Source organism: Typopeltis vanoorti, chromosome 7, assembly GCF_054136105.1.
Source record: "Typopeltis vanoorti isolate ZY-2024b chromosome 7, IOZ_Tvanoo_1.0, whole genome shotgun sequence".
NCBI classification, from domain to species: Eukaryota; Metazoa; Arthropoda; class Arachnida; order Uropygi; family Thelyphonidae; genus Typopeltis; species Typopeltis vanoorti.
In genome coordinates this window covers 42,939,204-42,959,579 of record NC_143555.1, presented here as the reverse complement: position 1 = coordinate 42,959,579, position 20,376 = coordinate 42,939,204, and the positions used below count along the sequence as shown (strand labels likewise).

Sequence of the window (20,376 nt, the reverse complement as noted above, 5' to 3'; positions counted from 1 at the left end):
GTACGTGTTTTGTTCACTTGTAAACAGTAAATATTTTGTCTGGCGATCATGAAAATAGCATTAACTATTACATGGACATCTCTTGACCCCCAAGAATAAAAGTTTGAACAATGCCCCTCAACCTTTATCCTCCCCCCCCCAAATGCCACGTGTTCGTAATTTTTTTTTTTTTTTTTTCTTTTCTGATGTGACTGTATTCCTTGTGTTTTTAATTCATCACGCATGTGCGTGAGATTCTTGTATGTTTCTCATCCGTCCCTGTCACTGCGACTCTCTGGTATGTGGGAAGTTAGGCAGTCAACGACCCGTAGCTTGTTCAGTGAGTAACCACGCTGGATCACCATAGAAACACAATTTTGTCCTTTGCCCTTCCCGAGCTAAGTGAATGCATCTCGAAGAAAAGCTGTGCGCAATCTCGGCAGGCAGACAGTTATGCGAGCTCTTTGCCCAGACACAAGATTGATGACTAACAATAACTCCCAAATGTGCGATGCTGAAACTGCTAGCAGAAAAACGTCTGATGTGATGGGGAGAAGTGAGTGGCTTTGTGATATAAATCCAATGAAGATACCGTTTGTTTGGTGGCCGCCCACTAGTAAGAAGGGAAATGTACCATTTTGTTTCTGTCTGCAGCTCCTTTTTAGGACCAACATAACCATGCATGCTTTACTGCTCATTACTATAGCCATGAAGGCTCCATAGAGTCTCTGCGCAAACTGCGGCCCAGAGAAACATATCACTCTCCTTTTATGAGTCTCTGAGAACGAGGCTGTTTCATACACATTAAGCAGTATACACACGCTACGGACAAAATCTGTTCTTATTTAGTAGTGATTCTAAAGATTTCACGAATGCCGTGACATAAAGGGAATGGAGAGAAAGAGGGGGATAATGACTGCTGTGAAGTAAGTGATAAACCGAAGGCGTGCAAGCTGGACACATTGAAACACATCCTGTGGCTATCCCAAGTTTCTGTAGAAGATGAATTAATTTAAATTGAATCGCATACACCATTGCCATACATATCGTATTCGAGTTGATTTCCATGGAGACTTGGAGTATCTTGTCGAGCAAACGACTGTTTTTCCATTGTTATTAAATTTTATTATTGAAATACTCGGTGTTGCTGAAAAAGATTTAACAGTCCAAATCTTCTAAGTCTTGTTTGTTTTTGAAGAATTATGGCAAATAGTACAACTTGCGTATTTGTAACCGTTATTTTTGATCGAAACTTAATATAAGTGCAAGATCTTGCTTCGGTTGCTTCCTTGGTGGACTAGTTTTATTTTGTTGCACTAATCCTAAGTTCGTTGAGTCTGATAATTCAAATTCCCTCTTCTAACTAAATTAGAATTGTTAGATGCGCTCTTATAACTAAGGCTTAATTGTTTCTATGTAAAAACTCAATCACATACTGGCATAAATGCTTCTTGAAGCATCTAGGGTTGAACGAATGAGACCGTCTCCAAATGTAGACTAAATCCAGTGCAAAATCTGGCATCGGTTAAGTAGAATCCCAAACATGCTCATCTTCTGCATGCTGAAAATTTCCAAACATCCTCTGGATGCAAGTACAATCTGCGGTATATCTGAGTCAATTCTCCACGCGAACCAGTTAAAAATTGTCGACTATAATTGAATATTTCATTCACGAAATATTCAATTGCAAGTTGGCTGGTGATATTTACATCTCGCTAATATCGCAAATTAAATGAACATCTTCGTATGAAATAATTAGAATCTACATTCCATCTTAACCTGCAATTTTAATCTATTTCGAAATATAATTCTTACTAAAATTACGAAAGATGCCTAGATATAGCTAAAATTTTGTTCTGGTTCTACAAACAGGAGAAATATGTTGCTGGGACATGATTGGAAGTATTTTCCTCTATCAAGAGTGGGGAGGGAGGAAGGGAGAACGCATAGTTTGCCAACACCACAAAACTATTTTAAGTAGGTAGTGGCCAAGGGTACCAAAGTGTAAACAGAACTACGTGGGATTAAATTTCTAATCAACACCAGACTTGCCGCAACATTCTTCAGAACGAACATACACATTTAAGATGTAATGTTTTCTGCTGAACATCTAAAAACTTTAATATTAGAAATGAGTGTTCGAAGCAGCGATTCTGAACACTCAAAACAATGGCAAGCCTGAACACCGAAATAGTAAAAGAGGAACAAGCAAATTGTGCACGCGCATCTCGTTCTTCTCCGTGTGAATGAATCCCGCAACTCATCGCTTCGTACTGTTATTAACATACTATACAGTTTGCCAACGTAACTTGAGAACGTCTGTGTGTGGGGGGGTCTGTAATTTGTGTATATTCTAAAGGTCTGTTTTTGTTGCGTCGAAGAGGAAGTTCGGAGCATAGTCTTGAATTAGCCCATGAATAAGTCTAATTTTTTAAAAAAAATTCCACATCGCCCACTTATTATGACTATTTGTAATCTATTGTATGGAGAAAGCCTTAAGGAGGCACTGACCATTAATTGTAGATATTCCTGTAAAAAGTCAAGAGAATGTGCACTTGCAGTATTTGCCATTAACTATTCATATTCAATTTCTGAAGCATGATTTTTTATTTGTATTATCGAAAGATAAAGCCAAGTCTAGAGTAAAATAAAATAAATAAACTATGGCTACACTGGAGTTCTTCTTGTCCTCGATGGAACAGTAATTCTGATCTTTACAACCAAGAAAAGTGAGGCTTACCGACTACGCCACACAGGCGTCATCTTTCGCCTATGTTATCGGTGAAAAACTATAGATAGGGAAAAAAGTTTTCGAAGTTTATAGAAGTTACTAATGAGATGAATTATTTTAAATGCTCAAGCTCTCTTTTAGGCTTTAGTCGAAATCTTATTTAGCAAATAACACACACAAGTGAAAGTATTTCTAAAGCATGGCAAAAATACTGACACCAACTAGAAGTATCTGAACTTAGGCAATGCATTAGTTAATAGATCGACACAAAAAAAAGTGACCAAAGATGATTGGCTACAATTTCTATAGTAATTTCCCCCTACACCCTTTTACCTAAAAAGAACTGCTGATCTCATTCACTCACCCTCATGAATGGCTTCAAACAGAAACGCCCTTAAGTAAAGTCACCTTCTTTAATATGACTAAGAACACGCACAAGGATGCAACTCTCCGACCTCAGGAAACATGAACACATTCCAATTCTGAAAAGAACTCCCGTATTGAAGGCAATTAAAATCCTTCTCGAGTGCTAATTTCTTAAACTCTAAAGTATTATTAATTTTAGAGTTCAAACTCAACTTCGGTGATAATAGATTGATCGGATAACGGCTTCGAGATATAGACTTGACGGTCATAATTCTCTGTATAGAAACAAAATAATACAATTCATATAAAATAATATAGTACCATAAATATAAAAGTAACATCTTGAAATGGCTCAAAATATTTAAAAAAATCTTTAAACACCAATAAGAACATTTTATTGATTGACAATAAAAAAGCTGCTATTTAAATGTTTCATAAAGTAGAATTGCTTACAATTATGCACCCATGCATTACGTGTTTGCTGAGTACAGTCAAAATTCTCAATGGTTGCGTTTTTGCGAGAAATTTGCTGGCTACTCGCATATTTTTCCTTTTCCAAAATTCCTATTTGTATTATATTGGAGCAATTGGATACACCCTTGGCAATGATAGATTTATCTCTCACGTTTCTCGATCACTGCCATTATAATGTATACGCTAGAGAAGGTTGCCAGCAATGAGATTATCTACCCACAATACACTCAGACGCACACAATGGGAGAAGTCATACCATTTTTTTTCCAGCGCTGTCACGCATCTGGTTCTAGCAGTTGTAGGAACTTTGCTCCCAGGACTTGACTGGATTATTCACGCGTACCTGATTAGGCAGAGTGCACGTGGAGCAATGGTCCAGGACAACAAATCTACTTAACCACCTTTCGTGGCAACCTCTTAACCGCAACCTGTGGAAGGTTAATACGGCTTAAAGTTGTCAATCAATCTTTATCTGCTCCGGTATTACAGTGCTGCCTTTTGCGAGGAAAAACTTTTGGAGACTGGTCCACAGGTGTTATTAAACTGTCATGGTGATGTATTGCTTGGAATTAGAAAGGTGGCAGAGACTCATGTTTTGATGCCAAACCACCCTTCCTTCTGTAGCTTGTTTTAGTCTCACGGCTCGCTGGACTCTTGTGGCATTTCGATGTAATACATTCGTGAACCCAGGATCTAAACACCTCCTCTCCCCCCTTCACCAGAGGTCAAATTGAAAAAATATTTCACACGACAGTAAAATATTTTTGCCGGATGTTCTTTAGCAGGTTGATTCTAAAGGTGTTTAGTGTTGCAGCTGTTTGTTACTGCCGGGGCTTATCTATTGAGACTAATTAAATTTAGTGTCTCTCTCTGATCCGATTCTCACGAAATTTCGGGATATTGTTCATAACACTCCTAAGATATAACTGAATAGTTTTTGGTTGAAATGGGGACATTCAGGAGAATATATTCGATAGATTTTGATTGCAATTAGAGATGCACTCTTTGCTATCGATTTGTGTGTGAAATATGAATATCTAGACTATAGTTTGAGGTTAGCTGATTTGTTCGTAATCATATATCTTTAAGACTGAATAAGAAAGATCTTAGAATACGAAAAGAAATGAAATAGAGTTACTTTGTTTACCTCATATTAATTAGTATTCAAACAGCCTATATTTGACAATTTCCCACTTCTTCAAAAATCTTCGTAATATTCATTTAAGATTTAAGGCCATTGGGGTAAAAGTCACTCTATGCGTGGAAGTAAAGTTCATAAGTCAACTTTCGAGATAGCTAACGTATGAATTGTGCTAAAAATGGCACTTAATAGAATCCTAGAAATGTTACTAACGCACCAGGTATCTTATGTCATCCAGAGGAATGAATAGATAACTCGGACTTTCAACATTTGTTGGCAATACTGACCAAAAGGAAGCCTTAATGGTATCCGCTGACATCCAGTAACGGTTATTCCACTCGCATTAACCCTTATAGCACGTCAACTGTGCTCATCTGCATTAGCAATTTTCTTGTCTGACCTTTATCGTCTTAAATCTTGACAATTTTAGTTTGAATCGCAGATTCAATCCATCAGCATAATCAACCGATAAATTGTATTCTCCTCTTATAATTTGAGTGTCAAAAATATTGATTAGCATCTTTTAAGATCTAGCATTATTTTTATTGGTTTTTGTTCAATAATAATAGTTACTTTATAGATAATCACTTAGTTATTAGGCATGTGTTAATGTTACTTTTCATTCGAATAGAATATTGTTGCGTCATGAATTTCAAAAAAAAAAAAAAAGCTAAACTTTAACTGTACACTGAATGCAGCGCGCTTTTTAATTGTTAGCATAATCACGCATAGTCTATAATTTGATTTAAAAAAAAAAAAATTTGCGATCTCCAGCAATAATCGGAGTCCTAACAAACCAGCTAGTAGCCATCACTGACTAATGCATCAATGTGGGGATGGAACACTGTTCGTCGAAGTACTGATTGTAAACGTCGTAGGCTTTTTTCCCTTCCGAACAATGCAGCTAAGACCATTATGCATCGCTGATGGGAGGCGCCACATATTTCACAATAGAGTGCTAAACTCGCGTGGGGGGACACAAACATAGTACGGAGAGAGAGAGAGACCACTCACTAGGTGACGGCAATGATTCCAGGCAATGAATGAAGTCCTAGCCCCACTTGCTTATTCATTAGAATACTCGGCCCGATAAACAGGCCATCAAGGAATCAATGCATTATGTGAAACACACCAGACAGAAATCTGTGTTAGGCAGACGATATCGTGGAATTGTTAAGCAGTTTTGATGGAGTGTTTTGCGTCTTACTATCCAAAAAAAAAGAAATCGTTATATTTGAGATATGTATGCAACGAATACAATGAATTGCAATTCATTTTGTCACCCATTTATCCTCAATATCAGGAATGAGTTTATTCCGATTTTATAAAAGCTTGTTCGTGATTTTTTCCTAAACTGAGCTAACTCTGTTAACCATACAATTGGTACGTATTTTCTCAGAATTCTCTACTTCAATCTCGTCTCACTTTCAAATGTGTTTGGTGACTGCAATAGCTTCTTTAGTATTCTACGTAACCCTCCGCATTTCCTGCATCTACGTATGAAATGCAAATCCCACTTCCAGCCACTGTTCCCGATGTCTATAGAATAGAAATGTCGCATAATAATCAAGAACACTCGTATCTACGATGTTGTTTAGTGCAGAAAGACACTGTCCTTGCTTTCATCCTCCCAATGAATATTCCATTTCAACGTAAAGCTGTCTGCTGCAAACGGATTTGAATACTGATTTTCTGCAAATGAGACATCCGGACGGTGTTTCTATCTGCATACTGAATGCCAAGAACCTCTGAAATTTTCAGTATCGGTCTTCAGGTTAACAGTTAATATCTAGTATCGGTCTTCCAGTTAACAATAAGAGAGTAAATATCATTCGGAAGACTAATATGTTATCCTTCCGGTTGATAATTACCGTCTTTTTGTTAACTAGAAGGCTGATACTGAAAATTTAACTATCCTTGACATTGATGATAATAAGAATTCGATTATTATTATTCTAGTTAATCAAGATAACTACAGTCGCCAAAGAAATGAACTCTGGTCTTTTTTTTTTTTTTTTTTTGTCGTGTAAGTACAACACCAGTGTTCCCACTTTCTTATCTAAGTGAACGTAATTCTTCTAATGTTCCATTTCAAGGAAATCAAAACCCTGTACAGTTTTTCCTTTCTTTACACAAGGACGCCTAAAGTTATCTCTCACACTTCAGGGTTAAACCTCCAGCTTCGGTTACAGTACATCTCGAATTTCTCCGCGTGAACGTCCAGGTATTGTTGGTCATACGCCCACCCACACATACCAGCTGACCTCCGACTTCCTCTGGAGCGTTGACAGATATTACAGGCAGTTGTCAGTTTATATTTTCTGTCTCTATCTGTATCAGCCTTGACCTGTCCCCTTCTCCTGTGTACCAACAGTCAGATATCGCCCTGCGGGTGAAGGCTGTGTATAATAATTGGACCACATCTACCAGCAGTCTTGCTGGTTGACATTAGTTCAAAACTAGTTCTTTCCGTATTTCATTTGTTTTGTGAACCAATTACGTCTTCTCCCGCAATTGGTTGACAAATAAAGAAGGGTAAAGAAGTACGCATTTCTCTTAATTCAGAAACCAGCCCAACAGTCGTCATTCTGTTAAATAATAGATGAGGTCATGTCATTTGTTTCGGCTTTGACAGATTATCACCTCAATTTCTTGATTACAATTTTGTCAGGGTGTATGGGGTTAAAAAAAAAAAAAATTCGGACGTTAAAGCACACTGAAGTTATACTATCAACTTAGTTTTCTGTTGATGTTTAGGATTTAAAAAAGTAAATAAATTACTATCCAGATATTTTTAGGATAGAATCAAGTAAGATCAAAGATTTTTGCATAATTCTAAGGCTGCGTCTCTTCGTGAACAGAAAAAAATCCAGAACGATAAATACAGAATTCGTGGTTTTCTCGAATAAATTTTAATCAACAATGAATCAAATCTTTATTGTTTTCCTTTTTTTTTTTTAACCAATACAAATTGCTATCAATTGGTATGTCTCGTGCACTCTTACTAGAATGAGCTTGCTTGTTGAGTTTACCACAGCATTGTTGGTACTCCATCTACAGATAGTGCTATAAAATGCTTACTAAACTATATTAAGTAATGTGATGATAGGAATATTACAAAATATAGAAACGTCGAGTAAAACACATTTAAAGTAAATGAATTACGGAATTCAGTTAGGTTGGGAATAAATATTAAGAGCAGAATTCTCGATTTAGTTTCAAAACCATTTACAGTTAACGAGAGAAAATGCAATAAATAACAATTGAAAATTATAGCGCGTGATGTAATATTTATTGCAAGAGGAGGGAGGAGAGCTTGATCTGTGTAACTGTTCAGATTCAAAAAAGGACATTTATTAATTGATAATTTCAATTATTTAACGCAATCAGAAAGATATTCATCCTTAGGTGAGGGAAAGAATTTAGTTCGCGAATCGGACTTGAAGATTATTCTTGTGTAGACGTCTGCCAAGCTTCTCACACACATCTTTCATATAAGAAATGGAGACTCTAGAAACCACCTCTGAAAAAGGAAGGGGATGAAGACTAAAATTAACAATTATTCTGTCTTAATGTTTGGGTTTTAGTCATTGAAGATGAAAGTGGCTCTAATGAAAGAGAGATCTATTTCAATAAGGGAGTCGGCGATGCATAAGGAGTGCGTACGATGCACCAAGGTTTTGATAATGCCCGACTTCTATGATGGATGATGATATGAAGCAGCATCAATGCATTCCCCCTCCACTTGTTTTCTTTCTATACACTGCAAACGGAAGAATACCATTAGGTTGTCTCTAGGAATAATAGAAGGCGATTCTTATCTTCTGTTTCAAGAGTAACTTTAACCCATGAATTTTCTGAAGAAAATTACGGAGTTCAGCTAGAAAAGAGTTAGACTATGAAAATGTCGTCGACATATCGCAACTATATAGAAAGCTTAGGAGAGAAGATAGTAAGTGTCCCGGATGTTCCATGCAGTACTTTTGATACGAGGAGGTACTGACTTAAACAAAATCGACATAGAATCGGATTCCGTTTACATTACGATATAAAACGTTATGAAGTCCTTTATCAATGTAAACTACAATGAAAATGGTTTTCGGCGCTACGGCGAAATATAAACCTTTAAATGGCACTGAAATTTCAGAATCTGATGATCAGAATAAGATATTAACAAGAGTTCTGTTGATCCCAAGAGGAGAGCCAAGATTTATATAAAAAAAAAACTACTTTTTGGTTTCATGAGTTAGATTGATTAAAAGAGATCAAGCAATGAACATTATATCACGCTCTTATGAATATCATGTATTGCAATCACGAGCTATAATTTCAATTGTTGTTCGATTGTATTTCGTCTTTTATATTGTTAGTATTCAAAAATAGTGTTTTGAAACTAAACCAAAAGTTCTGTTCTTAGTAAAATAGTTGTTTCCAACAATAAATATCTGTAATTTATTTGTTTAGAACATGTAATGAAAAGAATGAATCTAAAATACTATTCTATACTTAAACGTAGTCTTTTCCGATACGTACTCTTTAGGTGATGCCAGTATTGGATCTGGTGATGGTACGGGAGAAGATGAAGATGAGGAGAGAGGGAAAAAACGACAAAAGAAACGGGGAATCTTCCCAAAAGTTGCAACAAACATCATGAGGGCGTGGCTTTTTCAACATCTCACGGTAAGATTCTTAAATGCTAATCAATCTTTAACGCACTGATCAATATAAGTTTGATTTGTGTTTTAGCTTTGAAATATTTTTACTGGCGAGTTTATATCGTTGGGAATCGTGCGAGAAAGCGTAGCATAAATAAAATAGTTAGGCACGTTCCCAAACCCCATTGAAGGGCTTCAACAAAAGGAACGTTTGCGTATTTTATGGTTCCCGTCGAAATTTTAAAATAACGTGAGAAAAATATATATGCAAAGAGCCTCTTAGGATATTCAAACAATCCTTCGTGCAAGAGGGGAGAACATCAGTCACTCGGTTTGAATGCTAGTTGGAAAAGGGCGGCAGCAGTCCATTTAGAGGATGGGGAAACATCGGCAGGTATAAAGGTTATAGCTTTGAGAGGATTTCTGGATGAAGATAAAGATGCATCTGAATCGCTAGGACCAGTCGGCTGCTTCCAAGTGCTACACATACGTAACACTAGAAGAGCCTTCCATGCAAAGAATGCTGAATGAAATATGCAGAAAAGCTTTTGGAAAAATCAAATTAATGGGAAAAAAATCGAAATAAACGACCTTTTAAGTGCTTGGTAAATTTGCATGATCGAAGCATTTGTTTCGTATATTGTAATGATTTTTCGTTGGCTGATAGTTCTAATTTCGCATTAGAATGATAAAAAAAATTATTTATTTTTAAAGCGACTCCCACTCACGAAAGGTTGTAAGGACCATTATTTTGCTAATTTTTGCTACCAAAACTGAGCAAATTTAAATTCAATAAAATCAAATAAATAGATCCGATACATGCGCACTACAGACAAACGAATGTACTACGATGCGTTAAAAAAAAAAAAAAAATATATATATATATATTCCGAAGAATGAAAGTTTCTGAGCTCCCTCTAGCGATATATTTCGGTACTGACAAATTGTTTTCATAATGGGCATCTCAAAAGCTGATTTATGCAACTGGTAGAAAAAAAAAGATGTTCTAGGAATAGTAAAACTTTCTTTCCAACAATCTGATCTTATTTACAAATGGTTTGTTACTAAAAGGTGTGCATTAAAGGGATACAGAATCTCAAAATCATCTAAGTCAAGGAAGCATTACGATAGTCCACAGAAAGGGGAAAAAACTTCTTTTTTTTTTTTTTTGTAAGTCAAGCCCATCGAAAGGGATGTCCGCAAGAAACTCTTGTTTTTTAATTGGGTTTTAAATAGTAAGTGAGGCATGACAATCTTAGAGTACACCAAGTAAGCATGACAAGAAGTGTTGAATTATACGCTAACTTTAACTGTAAAAAGTTTTTCTGACTGAGATAGTACTTTTTATATCAATGCATGATTAAAAGAACATCAGGGATGATAGCTAGATGGCGCTTTTCTTCGGTGGCTATCCTGAACAACAAACAGATTGATATCCAGCATTCAACCTAACTTAGTGTTAGCATTGTAAGAGTGGGTGGTTACTCCTACTGTAAAGTAACCATTTTCTTAAAAACCCTCAGGTGGATTTGTTCGGGTCAAGAACATTATGCGCGTGACTCCTATTTACGACAAAGTTCTTGCCTACTGAATCCAATTAGCAGGTTATTTTCTTGTGCATTTTTGATTCCGAGCAGCTGGCCAGCATGTTAGCCCCACCTCGAATGATTGCCTGCAGTTAGTGATGGAAGACGACGGGAACGCCTTGTTCGTCGCTTAAGTTTTGAATGTAGAAGTGTTTCCATTTGCAGCATCATCGAAAACCGAAGTTCTAAGAGGGCAACACCCTAAATGCGATAGTATTAAAAATATGGAAAAAATGTAATTAGTCTTATAGATAAGTAGGTGTGGCCAATTTGAAATCTTGGTCTTTGCTCCTTCGAGTTTTTTCCTGCACGCAAAAAAATGGGAGGGGGGATAATTTTCATCTCGCATAGTAACATGATTTTATCGCAGGAATTTGGTTTTAAAAAAATATTTTCTTGTCTCTCGTAAAATATTTTTCAAATAAAATATGGCGTACATCTATACAGTGGAAATTAGTCTAGTTTGTTGTTCACGCAATTAGCTAACTGGTACTGATTATGCATCAGTGTGTGATGATAATTTTCAACACTACTTAGGCAAGAATTGCAAGTACTATCCATTTTGAAACAAAACCTCAACAATACATTTATAAGAATTAAGCTCGAGGCCTACAACTGAAAACAGCTAATAATACAATTGATTTGTTTTCAGTCTTTGATTCGGTATTTTCGTATCCAATAAAGATATCCATCTCGGGTAGTTAAGAGTATGCACAGATAGCAGAGAAACGAACATGCGTCTGTGCTTTAAGCAGATAACCCGACTACATTAACTGCTATTCTAATTTAGTATAGATTTAAGTGAAAACTTTATTCAACGGAATAAACTATCGTAATTCATCACCATCTAGTGCATTATGGATTCATGCATGCTTGCACACTCACCGAGAGAGTGCAAAGTTTTACTCCAGCAACTAACAATGCGGAAAGTGAAGTGAAAGTTTTCATGGTGAGCACACGAGGCAAAGTCTCTTCTCATTACTACATCCATTAGATTTGTTGGGTGGAATGAATTAACAAGGCTGACTGTAAGAGCAGGACAGATAACGGTGTCTTTCTGGGTAGAGAACCAATAATCTGTGACATAGTGAGGCTCGCAATGCTTGGAGCACATTAGCTTTTCCGGGTAGCCCCATTTGCGTCGGAGTGAGAAAGTACACAACCATTATCTAGCCTCGTCACTAGCTTCCCTCTGAAAGTAAGGTGATAGGTGATGTCGGATTTAATCAGAGCAGCGGTGCACGGCGGATTAGCGGACCCTATCAGTAGCAGTATCTTTGATCTACAAGGCCTCGCCAACACGAGGATGTAATTACCACCTTTATCGTAAGCGCTAAGGACCTACGCGGGAATGTATATTTGGACTAATGTTATTGCAGTTGGCTCTTTCACCCATTCGTGCAGTATCCAGTTGTCCTATTTGTCTCTTCCTGTCACAAATGATGGAAGTATTTGTCTCTCGTAGAAAGAACTCTTCAAGGAGTCTAACCCAAACTAGTTCTGGTGTCTTATAAAACTAAAGAAGGGAAGGGGAGGGGTGTCAAAAAATTCGCTGAAATTATTACTTTCGCTGGCCTACTACAAACGTCGCCATCGTAAATCTGGAACATCTAGTGAATATCCCCGCCCCTTAAAGGATTTAGGGGCTTTCTAGAAGCTTTTTTTTTTTTTTTTTTGCTAGTACAAACAACTCTGACTGTCACTGAACTTTGCTTCAAGGAGGAACATCTTTAGATTAATTTTCTTTGGTTTACTGAGTATGTTTATGGCAAAAAAAAAAATCTAAATTCCAGCTGAATGTTGTTAGGTGTCACGGTATTAGGTACACTTGAGTACAGTGACCAAAAGATTTTTTATTTTTTTGCGTGTGTTTATTTTTAAGAGTAAGCATTGTACGGAGCCCGAATCACGTGATTCAAAATCCTGCTTCTTATCACAACCAAGTTAAATTTGGTCCAAATTCAGAGCGATTCCAATGTCTCCGTGGCCTACCATAACAGCACAACTTCTGGATTCGAATCGGATCAAAATCCTGAGAAATATTCAGTGAAAACGATTACGTTATCCTAAATCTTTCTGGCTCAACAATTTAACACATTTCATATCCTTATTTCTCCTTCTCATTGCCTTTTGTAATCTTCAGAAATTCGTGGTTCTTACAGTGAAATTAATTCGCAATAATGTCTTAACGTCCAAAATATCATCCCCAGTAAAGCGCGAAGAACACCTTATTATAGGGCTTATCTGATGTGCATCCGAAAATACATTTTCTTAATTACTTTTAACAAGTATTTACGGTCACCAGAGCTATATTTACCGTTCTACACGGAAGGGTAAGATGGCGAATGGAAAAGTTCAGATGTATGCGTCTCCCTCAGACGATTCGCATTGCCCAGACGATTAAAGGTGTGGCTAATTTTCTGAAAAGCTGGTTTTGGTGATATCTGAATGGATTATTTACAAAGAAAAAAAAAAAAAAATTCTCTCGTCATCATTTTTCAATGATGCTGAGGCAACTAAGGCTAAGAGTGTGTATTAGGTGTCCATTTGTGCTGGTTTCGTCTGTTCACAATCTCGTTTTTCGGAACTCTACCTTGACGACAAGGTTCGAATTCAGTCTAGAATGAAATAAGGACGTTCCATTTGAAGGTGAGTTAGCCGATCTCGTACGGAGGTGGAGGGGTTTTAAAATCTTAAAACAGCCAAAGTGGCCTTCTAGAAGAAGCCACTTTGGCTGCTTCAAAACAGAATACGATTTCACTCAGACCAGTGAGAGTTGTAAAACCACGGATCACTAAGCAAACGAAATTGTGAACAGGCAAAATTCCTGAAAGGGATTAAAAAAAAAAAAAAAAAGTAAAGAGGAATGCACTTCAGAAAGAAATGATGAATTATCTGATAGCAGTTTGAAACTGAATGCCATTTTGTGGGGTTTTTATAGACTATGAAAGAGCCTTTTAACTTGCTGGAAAACAGCACAACGTAATGGATGTTCCAGAAATGCGGGGATTTTCAAAGATTTACGTTAACATGGAAAATGAAGCTACATCTATCATCGGAGGCATGCACACACACAGCAATAAGATGCGCACCATAAAGGGGAGGTGGAAGGGGGGATGTATACAACAATGAAGTCATTCATCAACCACACAGTTCGCTGCATATTTAGAATAAGTTTTCGAACTGTAAAACAAAAGGAGGTGACGTATCACCAGTTAGGATTGTTGACACGAGGATGATACGATTGTAGAGAAGAACGCGAAAAAGCGTCAAGCGATTGGTTTTTTTTTCTTTTTTCGTAAAATGCGAAATTTTGTTGTTTCTGTCATGGAAGAGGCGCTAACTGTGTTGCGAAGACATGTCGCTATGACAGTTTTGTGGAAAATGTCTCCGCAAAACTGACCAATCAGTGACGACGGTGATTACGTCACAAAACAAGTGAACGCGATACAGAAGTCTTCCATTTTTCCTCCATGCACACCATATTTAAATGACAAGAATGATTAATGTGTCTGCTGTATATCCCATCAGTCTTGTGGAGTGCGCCGTCAGCGACGCAGAACTTAGAAAGACAGGAGGCGCCTTCTTGGAGGCAGACCAGCAATGGGCACAAAATTGCCTTTCGGCAGAACACTTTATTGGGAGGCTTCTGTTCGCAGTGGTGGTTTAGATACAGCACATTTCGGGAGACATTAAGGAAAGCAATGGCACTGCTTACTCTCCCCCCCCCTCCATCCCCAATCGTCGTTTCCCCAGGGCTGACGACATTTTACATCTTGATGTTCGGGCAATGATTCAGGCAAAATGCTGTCTACACAAGGGCTCGTTCGCACGTGCATATTAAATTATTCGGGGCGAGGTGAGGATGATTGGTAAGTAATTTGAGCTGCGAAACCTCATGAATTGAATAAAACCTTATTTGCCCGTGTTGTTATTCACCGGTGTTGGCAGCTGAAATATCGAACGTGCACTTGCCTCGGGCTTCCACATGAAAAGGGCCCAATGTAGCGGGGTGACAGCGCGCGGAACACGGGACCTGAGGACAGTGTCGTCTGTCACTTGTGTAGGCAGTTGCATAAATGAGTGGCATTAGTGCTCTACACTTAGCGGGAATTTTATACAGAACGGAACGTCGAGATGAGGGGGTTTGTCGAGGGGTGACGGGGGGAGGGAACGACACTCAAAGAGAACTGTCACTTTGTGTAGCTGATTACTCGTAGCAACTTTAAACTACGTCTTGGACATGCCATCGGTATTCGTACGGTTTTTATTTGCGGAGATTTGTCGAATTTCAAAGTCTCCTCTTTTGTTTCGAGTCTTTTTTTTTTTTTTTTCTTTCTTCAGGTGGCCAACGTGTTAAAATTTCTCTCTCTAAAGGGCTCGCAAAAGGTTGTCGAGCAGGTGATAAATCATCGACGCATCCCCCCTTTCTCCTCCCCCTTTGTTTCCCGAAAGGCCTGTCCACGCCACGTTTATAAATTAGCCCTCTCTTCTGGTAATCCGCCACGCTCTGTTAGACCCCCGGCTCTCACTGTAATTTCGTTGCATCGATTGAAACTATGCTGCATTTAAAAAAGAAGCAAAAAAAAAAAAAAGTGATAAATACTCTTGCCTGAAAACTTTTGGTTTGTTCTTTGTGCGTTCAAGTTTCTTTTTGGATGAATGCGAAATGTTTGACTGCACGCGACAGTTGAATTACAATTAAAACATTTGTGTGGGCCTTAAGTGTGTCGGTTATGGTACTGGAAAAACAACTAAAAAAGTCTCCACAAGGTTTTTAACATTTGAATTCATGTGAGCCAAAGAAAGACTTTTACTGCATCAAGTGTGTGTCATCTTCAGAAGGTATCTGAAAGACGAGTAACCCAAAGTACAGTAGTTTATCTTAACCAATCGTTGAAATTTTGAATGTAAGTAGTTAGTTTTTCACGTGTTTCATTTATCTGTCGGGATGTGGTTGTAATATTCTTAAATTACATCACTGACTTCATCACATCTAGAATGGGTGTATTCTATGGATGAAGAAACGAAGAAGCTACCAACAGTGTCCGATTTCGCAGTGTTTTGTGTGATGAGTCATGATTTTTGCACGGATACTGGAGTATTTCTAGAAGAGAAGGTTATATAAGGTTTATACGACATTTCTTTGAATCTATTTGTTCAGTTCATTACGTTTTGTTGACGTGGTTCGCATAACTTTCTACCTGTGACGTCAACAAAACGTAATGAACTGAACAAATAGATTCAAAGAAATGTCGTATAAACCTTATATAACCTTCTCTTCTAGAAATACTCCAGTATCCGTGTGCGTGTAACACTACGGTAGATCCTTACTAAAGGAAAAGATGAAAAGTAAACGATAATACCGTGAGCAAGGAGAGGGTGCTTGTGTAAAGTGAGACGAAAGTATTAATTGCGCATGCTCAGAAGAATGGCTAGTCCTTTTGAGTTTTTTTACCTTATAAGGGAAAATTCCATTCTACAGCTTTTTTTTTTTTTTCTGTCTCTCTTTCCGACGTGCGGAGTTCCTATAGATGTGGCTGAATGAACTTTGCTGTTGGTTGACTAAGCCCCTGGCATCCTGACAAGTCGCCTTGACCTGTGGGGACTTCGACGCCTCATGCAGGAAGCGTGCAGAAATGTTTCCGCTCTTAACCACCGGCACTCACATGTCACAGTGGAACCGGTGTACGGTTATTCAATTTTGCCGGGATTTGACTGGTTGCACGGGAGGCTCGTGACAGCCAGAATAGGTGTACGCGACGCGTGTCGTTTTGCTGGTATTCATGCACATGTCAGTCGAGTCTCGGGAGTAATGTCGAAACACGTGATGTCAATAAAGATGTCAGACGCAAGTTCCAATCATTGGGCCAGCAACGGTGTTGGTAGTTGCGTTCCGTGAACATGCCATCGTTGCACACCCGCTTAGGTGACAGTGTGAGTTGCTCGATGAGCTGCCGCTGCCAACTGACGCGATATACTGAGAGCGCCAAAACTTCAGGAGACTCAAGAGTGACACTAATTGTCAGCACCGAACTCGCTGTTACATCTCGGAGCCTGGCAACAGTACGGGTGTCAGCTCCTTGGAACAGCGGCATTGCTGACCCGTCATGTCCTGATGCGTTCCTTTTTTCAGCCCCCTCCCCATTTACTTAAGTCTCATAGGAGCAGAATGTCTTCTGATTCTGTAAGAAGTAAACATTAAACCTTATTGATATCATTTCATCCTTTTGTTTTGTTCTGTTCTTGTTTGTTTTTTTTCCTCCCAACTCTTAACACAATCTATGTAGCGAATTCAAAAGGGAAAGAGGGACAGAACTGTGGCGGTTGTAAAATCGGTACACGGGCCAAGATTTTACGTCATATTCTACGAGTAGTTCAGAACACCTATACGAACTGCTACTCTTAATATAACAAGGGTGACAATTACTTCTGCCATAATTACAACAGCAAAAACTGTCGTTTTTATGACCTTATAATGGACATAGAACTAAGTGTTTAAACCACTTAGTTCTATGTTCGCTTAATCTGACACAGTAACTGTATTAGTTTCTAAAGACATGCTTTTATTAGCAAACTACATCATCCCGTTCTTGTTAAGTTAATTTACCTCATACTAGAAAAACCAACAACCTTGTGTTACGTAATCAATGACATCAATAAGTATGACAATATCATACTTAACAATTACTGCATGCTTTTTGTCTCAAATACACGTGTAGTCAATTAGGTAATACAGTATTATAATGGCAATTGTTACCGATAATAGTTTAAATTTAACCTGCAAGAGGATGTCGTTCCTGTTTTATTTAAGATTTGAAGCAATGTTTATTCCCTACGCTGTGAGATAAATGATTTAGGTTCTGTTGAGGATTTTTGACATTTTAAATCATAATTTTCTTTTTGTTCTAAATTTGGCAAATTCATTAAAGAACACGCAATAAATAGACATAATATCGCGTTTTCTCAGCCTCAGTTGTTTCGACAGTAATTTTCCAACCACTCCGGACACTTTGCTGTAATTGGTTAAAGCCTTCCAGTAGAAAACAACTCATTACAACTAACAATAAACAGATAGGGCATAGTAATGTGAAGCTTAGGAATCTAAAGCAAAACGACTTCAAATTTTTCGAGGACTCCTGGAAAATCCCAACTCCATACTATAGTCCATACTGCAAGGTGCTAAAGGATGCTTTGGTGTTAAAGGCATATTGACAAAGCAGGATTGGATTCTTGGAAACTGCTCCGTAAAGTTAACCTTTCAACTTCACTATGCGCGGAGAACAAGAGAGCATCATCATCCTGTCTGCCCACACATCCGCAATCGCGAAACAAATGGTGGCGTCCTCTATGGAACTTTAATATGAGGGCTTTTGTCTTTTGCCACTTTTATGTTTGTAGAAAAAGGGGTTCAAAGGGCACCTAACCGATGCAGACTACGGTCAAAAAACGGATGGATGCACACGTGTGGTATTAAGGCACTTCCTATCGCGTGGTGAGGTCCGGCGGAATGCGTCATTACTGTCCGAAATCACTTCTGTTATCTGAGTGTGATTTATTACGACTGTCTCGGGACACCAGTTGAGGGGCTCCAAGTACAAAAGAGCCCTACTGACGCTCATGAAATATGGGCATTTTATGAATACTAAAGCTGTCACTTGCAGAGTAGTCGGAACATAAAATGAGCTGTAAAGAGGAGGCTACAAGCATGAATCCTGTTCCGATGTGCTGATATTAAAGGCTGTGCGTTGAACAAGGCACCTTGGCCTCTAAGGGAGCCCACTAGTGTGTGATTGTGAAATGTAAATTGTTGCCAAGTACTAAATCTGTCTACGGCTGTTTACCCTACAATAAACAGGTGATGGTGGTTACTGCTGGATCTCCTTCAGGGCTATCAGCTCCATTGAAAACGCATCTTTTATGTACACTAAAAGATGCTTCTTCGTCTCCTACAAGACGCTCACCGATGGACAAAGAATTCTCTTCTTGTCATTATTTTCTTCATGAAACTCGGCTTCTACTTGGAGAAAAGAAATTGCACGTTTATTACATTTGGAGTGCGCGACAGTGACCTTTACACACTGAGTTACCTCCCCCTCCCCGTAGTAAGTTATTGTACCATATTGAAACGTGGAGTTTCAAGAGGATGAGTCAGATGTTAACATGTGTATCCATTGTGCTAGTCAAAGGGATGACGCATTGGCAAGGAAAATGGTGAAAGCGTAAGAAAATGTCGATTGTGGCGAGTCTCGGATCTCTAAGGTTGCGACATCAGGAGGTATGTTTTGATTATCAACTTTAGTGTGGAAGTCGCTAACCAGACTCCTAATTAAATTCTTCAAAAAACTCAGGTTTCAATTGATTCTTTAGATTAATGAATTATTTTATAACAATGTCTCTTTTCGTTAATTTTTCCTTTACTTAAATTTGTTTTCAGCATCCTTATCCCTCTGAGGACCAGAAGAAACAGTTAGCGCAAGACACTGGCTTAACCATTCTACAAGTCAATAACTGGTGAGTATTTTCCCTTTGGTAGATGATTCACTCCATCGTAATATAATGAAATTTAGTTCTGAAAGTTGTTTCGGATTTTTTAATGATTAATTCATCTTTATTCGAGATTAAAACCTCGCTAGATTATTCGCAAGTGGAAGATATATATAATTTCTTTGGATTGCTATTCCGTGCAACCGAAGTTTTAAGGGAATAAAATCGCTCTGCGAGGCTAATCTTTTATGTTATGAAATTTCTCGTAAATGTAACTTTTCCCAGAGATGGTTACATTTACTTTTCCCAATGGTTCTGCAATGGAATAATTAGAATGAGATAAGTGGTTGAAGGACCACTAATCATTATAGATAGTAGTTGGTGGTATTCAAGTGGTTTGACTTAGAGCGCAGATGACTTTTTTTTTGATAATTTATTTTAGTAATTGGTATTTCTATTTCAATATGGAACTAACAAATGCATTTCTTCCTTCTATCCATAAGTGTACGATGAATATCTTTTCAAACGACTGCAAACTGTTCTCCATAATTCAGTCAAACTCTTTTCACAAAGTTCAGCTTTTCTGTTTTGTGCAAATTAATAGTTCTCTGCGTCATCCCTCAATCTTGAAGCCCAAATTACTTACGCTCCAGAGGCGTGGGTGGTGTTTGATACTGTTCACATCACTTACTCTTTCCGTTACTAATTTTCTGCTATTGTTGGGCATCCTCTTCGTGTTCAGGGAGGCGTAACATCCCAGAACCATTATAATCTGTAAAAGGGGGAGGAAAACAAGTCTTTGTGGGATCCTCCTTGAATGTCTTTTCTTGATTCTTTATGCTCAATGTCATGATCATGTGAAGCATTTTATGGCCGATTTCCAAGAAGACAAACCTACATTAAACTTCATAAGTTTTCATATAAGAGTTCGCCATCTGACTTATTGCAACGTTTTCT

The 20,376-nt window shown here is 38.0% G+C and overlaps 1 protein-coding gene across 4 annotated transcripts in view; it reads left to right on the top strand.

The window, feature by feature from the left end:
• The window catches only part of LOC150104629 (homeobox protein Meis1-like), a 156,607-nt gene that overhangs the window by 88,841 nt on the left and 47,390 nt on the right, over window positions 1-20,376 (top strand). For 2 of the 4 annotated variants that reach the window (XM_090395231.1, XM_090395232.1), the window contains exons 7-8: window positions 9,208-9,371; window positions 19,370-19,446. In XM_090395231.1, coding sequence (XP_090251357.1) covers window positions 9,208-9,371; window positions 19,370-19,446 — 241 coding nt within the window. The remainder of the gene's footprint in view (window positions 1-9,207; window positions 9,372-19,369; window positions 19,447-20,376) is intronic. The other 2 variants (XM_090395233.1, XM_090395234.1) reach the window with 1 other exon arrangement.